Genomic DNA, 5,000 nt, shown 5'->3' on the forward strand with positions numbered 1-5,000 from the left:
TCTCCACAAGCTCCCAGAGCCTGAAGCTCAGTCCCTCTCAGACAGCAGGAGTATTAAACACAACCTGGAAGGTAGAGAAGAACGGGTTTAAACTGCTGTAGGATAGTTTCAGTACAGTGGGGGCTAACGTTAACGCCATGCTGTATGTTTCCTTCATGTTGGTGTCGGTGAGACAGAGATGTAGTTCACTGAGCCTGAAACACTAAACTAAACTTTACTTTACTGTTTTACCACAAACTGACACTTTCTGCACTTGGAAAATTATCAACAAAACTTTATGAAAGCAAGGTTTGAACGATGTGCAGCAGCTTTACTGCCTCCACAAACCTGACATCCATTTTATGTCGCTCGTGTAATTTACCCAAAGAGTTTATATATTTACTCTTTGAAGTAGCTAGCGTTGTAGCTAAGCTAACGATGGAAACTTATTCTACCGGGCAGAAGAGGCAGAAGTTTCCGGGAGCTTATGGGAGAATCCTGAGTCAGACTGGGAGCCGGGACGTCCCGTGGCTCAGGGGGAAAAAATGATCAAACATCTAATTTTGAATGAATAATTTTCAGATCAATACTTACAAGTCACCAGCTGCCCAGCCTCACTCATTCCTTTCCTGTCTCTCTCTCTCCACCTGTCTCTCTCTCTGCCTGTCTCTCTCTCTCTCTGCCTGTCTCTCTCTCTGCCTGTCTCTCTCTCTACCTGTCTCTCTGCCTGTCTCTCTCTCCGCCTGTCTCTCTCTCTACCTGTCTCTCTCTGCCTGTCTCTCTCTCTACCTGTCTCTCTCTTTGCCTGTCTCTCTCTCTCTGCCTGTCTCTCTCTCCGCCTGTCTCTCTCTCTCTACCTGTCTCTCTCTCCGCCTGTCTCTCTCTCTCTACCTGTCTCTCTCCACCTTCTCTCTCTCTACCTGTCTCTCTTCTCTCTCTCTCTACCTGTCTCTCTCTCTCTGCCTGTCTCTCTCTCTGCAGGGTTCAGTGTTGGTGAACAACATGTCCAGGATTGTGAAGAGTGATTACACCACAGGGAACGGAGTGATTCACCACATCGACACGCTGCTCACTCCCTACCAGCTGCAGGGCCGAGCACGCCTGCTGCCCGACACGGTGTGTGTGTGTGTGTGTGTGTGTGTGTGTGTGTGTGTCTGTGTCTGTGTGTGTGTGTGTGTGTGTGTGTGTGTGTTATAAGGAGCCGAAGTTGACAGAATTTCTGTCAGTCTATGGGAGGTTACTTACCGTATTTCCTCTAATAGTGGCCGGTAGTGAATTAAAAGCCGGGTCTCTAATAATGTCCGGGGCCGTGATCGACACAAATAAAGGCCGGCCCCAAATACAGGCCGGGGAAAGGAAAAAACAACGGTGGATCCTGGTAAACTCCTGGTGCCTGTTATATAATGTAACTGTAGTTTGTAACGTACAAGTGCCACCAGATGCAGGAGAGCGATACAGGAGATCATTCCTGCCAGCTGCCATCAGACTGTATAATTCATCTGCCTTTGCCAGGCCTGGTGACATTACACTGTTTGTGGACTAACTTTCATTATTTTAACTTGTCAAGTATTTATATCTTTATTTATTCATCTAGTCAGTTGCTTTTTAGCCATCATAGCCTCTCGTGTTCTTATCTGTTGTGTTTTTTATGTATTTTGTCATCTGTGTGTCTTGGCTGCTATGACGACTCAATTTCCCTTCTGGGATCAATAAAGTTTTCTATCTATCTATCTATCTATCTAAGATGGCAGTGTGCCACAAGACGGCTCGGCCGGAGGAAGTCTCTGGAGCGTGCCGTCGTCGATTACCTTAATTATCTGTAATGCGTCGCAGTAACAAAAAAAACGGCTTCCTAACGAACCCCAACAGAAGCAGATCAGAAAACAAGGAGGCTTCATACTAAAATATGAGCAAATATACTTATCAAACAGAGGGAATTAGAAATAAAGGCCTGTCTCTAATATAAGCCTGCTTCCAATAAAGGCCTGGTGCCCTCTGCAGCTGAGGGAAATAAAGGCCCGGGCCAATATTAGAGGAAACACGGTAATATTTCATATTTACAAAACAAAATGAGTTACTACACTACCCAGCATGCTAACTGGAATGTTCCATCTCCTGCAAAGGGAAAAAGCTGCACTAGTTAGCTTTCTAGCCCTAAAATAACAGAAATGTGAAAATCTTGTAAAAGAATCTCAGCAGCAGACAGACTCTCTGCTCAGGGGGAAATCAGGTTAGCTGCTCAGCTGCTGGTCAGCAACAGGAAGGCTTCAGCCTGCACTTCTGTCTCAGCTGCCCATAATTCAGCTGATTGGTTAATTGATGACCAGTAAGAGCTGACAGACAGGCAGTGTGACCTCTCTCTCTCTCTTTCCCTCCCTGTCTCTCTCTCTCTCTCTCTCTCTCTCTCTCTCTCTCTCTCTCTCTCTCTCTCTCTCTCTCTCTCTCTCCATCTCTCTCTCTCTCTCTCTCTCTCCCCCCCTCTCTCTCTCTCCCTCCCTGTCTCTCTCCATCTCTCTCTCTCTCTCTCCCCTCTCTCTCTCCCTCCCTGTCTCTCTCTCTCTCTCTCTCCATCTCTCTCTCCCTGTCTATCTCTCTCTCTCTCTCCATCTCTCTCTCTCTCTCTCCCCCCCTCTCTCTCTCTCTCCCTCCCTGTCTCTCTCTCTCTCTCTCTCTCCCCTCTCTCTCCCTCCCTGTCTCTCCTCTCTCTCCATCTCTCTCCCTCTCTCTCTCTCTCCCTGTCTCTCTCTCTCTCTCTCCGTCTCTCTCTCTCTCTCTCCCTGTCTCTCTCTCTCTCTCTCCCCCTCTCTCTCCCTCCCTGTCTCTCTCTCTCTCTCCATCTCTCTCCCTCTCTCTCTCTCTCCCTGTCTCTCTCTCTCTCTCTCCGTCTCTCTCTCTCTCTCTCTCCAGATGAATTTCACCACAGCAGCAGAGTTCTACGGCTACAGCAGGTTCAGCAAACTTGTTCAGGTAAAAAATCACTCTGCACCTCCTCCTACGCCTCCTCCTCTCCCTCCAACTCCTACTCCTCTTCCTACCTCCTAGAACTACTACTACCTCTCCTACACCTCCTTCTGTACCTCCTCCTCTTACTACAACCACTTCTCCTGCATCTCCTCTTTATATTCCTCCTCCTACAAATCCTACTACTACCTCTCATTCTACACTAGTAAACTTGTTAAACTAGTGAACTGTTAAACTAGTGATCTGTTAAACTAGTGATCTGTTAAACTAGTGAACTTGTTAAACTAGTGATCTGTTAAACTAGTGAACTTGTTAAACTGTTAAACTGTTAAACTAGCAAACTGTTAAACTAGTGAACTTGTTAAACTGTTAAACTAGCAAACTGTTAAACTAGTGATCTGTTAAACTAGTGAACTTGTTAAACTAGTAAACTGTTAAACTAGCAAACTGTTAAACTAGTGAACTTGTTAAACTAGCGAACTTGTTAAACTAGTAAACTGTTAAACTAGCAAACTGTTAAACTAGTAAACTGTTAAACAAGCGAACTTGTTAAACTAGCGAACTTGTTAAACTAGCAAACTGTTAAACTAGTAAACTGTTAAACTAGCAAACTGTTAAACTAGTAAACTGTTAAACAAGCGAACTTGTTAAACTAGCGAACTTGTTAAACTAGCAAACTGTTAAACTAGTAAACTTGTTAAACTAGCAAACTGTTAAACTAGTAAACTGTTAAACAAGCCGAACTTGTTAAACAGCGAACTTGTTAAACTAGAAACTGTTAAACTAGAACTTGTAAACTAGCAAACTGTTAAACTAGTAAACTGGTATAACTAAGAACTGTTAAACAAGCGAACTTGTTAAACTAGCGAACTTGTTAAACTAGCAAACTGTTAAACTAGCGAAACTTGTTAAACTAGCAAACTGTTAAAACTAGTAAACTGTTAAACAAGCGAACTTGTTAAACTAGAGAACTTGTTATAAAACTAGCGAACTTGTTAAACTAGCAAACTGTTAAACTAGTAAACTGTTAAACTAGTAAACTGTTAAACTAGTAAACTTGTTAAACTAGTGAACTTGTTAAACTAGCAAACTGTTAAACTAGTAAACTTGTTAAACTAGCAAACTGTTAAACTAGTAAACTGTTAAACTAGTAAACTGTTAAACTAGTAAACTTGTTAAACTAGCAAACTGTTAAACTAGCGAACTTGTTAAACTAGCAAACTGTTAAACTAGTAAACTGTTAAACAAGCGAACTTGTTAAACAAGCGAACTTGTTAAACTAGCGAACTTGTTAAACTAGCGAACTTGTTAAACTAGCAAACTGTTAAACTAGCGAACTTGTTAAACTAGCAAACTGTTAAACTAGTAAACTGTTAAACAAGCGAACTTGTTAAACAAGAGAACTTGTTAAACTAGCGAACTTGTTAAACTAGCAAACTGTTAAACTAGTAAACTGTTAAACTAGTAAACTTGTTAAACTAGTGAACTTGTTAAACTAGCAAACTGTTAAACTAGTAAACTTGTTAAACTAGCGAACTTGTTAAACTAGCAAACTGTTAAACTAGTAAACTGTTAAACTAGTAAACTGTTAAACCAGTAAACTTGTTAAACTAGTGAACTTGTTAAACTAGTAAACTTGTTAAACTAGTGAACTTGCTACCTGCCTCTTCACTTGTAATTGTGGGACATGTGACCTTCAGCAGGAGAAAGATCAGTCAAAGTGAGACTGGTGACAGGTGAGACTTTTCTGTAGGTACGGTTAGCTTAGCTGTTAGCATTTATGCACACTGCTTTGCAATGTTTGTCCTTGGTAGGCCTCCGTAATGCATTGGCTTTGCTGTGAGTTTTACAAATGTGTAGCTGTTTTTGTCGCCCTCTAGTGGTCAGACAATTTCCACTGATCTCAATGCACCCTAACTACTACTATTACTACTACTCATACTACTACTAGTACTACTACTAAAACCACTGTTTATACTCTGTGTACAGGAAGCAGGTATACTGCCCCTCCTCCAGATGTCCATCCACCAGCCCTTCACCATGTTCTGGCCCACCGACGA

The 5,000-nt window shown here is 42.4% G+C and overlaps 1 protein-coding gene across 1 annotated transcript in view; it reads left to right on the plus strand.

Annotated features, from left to right (window-relative positions):
• Positions 1 to 971: 971 nt before the first annotated feature.
• LOC139640800 (stabilin-1-like) overlaps positions 972 to 5,000 on the plus strand; it is a gene marked incomplete at its 3' end in the record, with an annotated part of 9,689 nt that continues 5,660 nt past the window's right edge. Inside the window, exons 1-3 of the mRNA XM_071514973.1 lie at positions 972 to 1,095; positions 2,887 to 2,946; positions 4,930 to 5,000. The exon at positions 4,930 to 5,000 is cut by the window's right edge and continues 106 nt beyond it. Of these exons, the coding sequence (XP_071371074.1) occupies positions 982 to 1,095; positions 2,887 to 2,946; positions 4,930 to 5,000 (245 nt within the window). The remainder of the gene's footprint in view (positions 1,096 to 2,886; positions 2,947 to 4,929) is intronic.

This window comes from Centroberyx affinis, unplaced genomic scaffold (assembly GCF_046629955.1).
Source record: "Centroberyx affinis isolate AG114_WGS23_722 - 3 ecotype Tasmania unplaced genomic scaffold, CSIRO-AGI_Caff_v1 ptg010749l_1, whole genome shotgun sequence".
Taxonomy (NCBI): Eukaryota; Metazoa; Chordata; class Actinopteri; order Beryciformes; family Berycidae; genus Centroberyx; species Centroberyx affinis.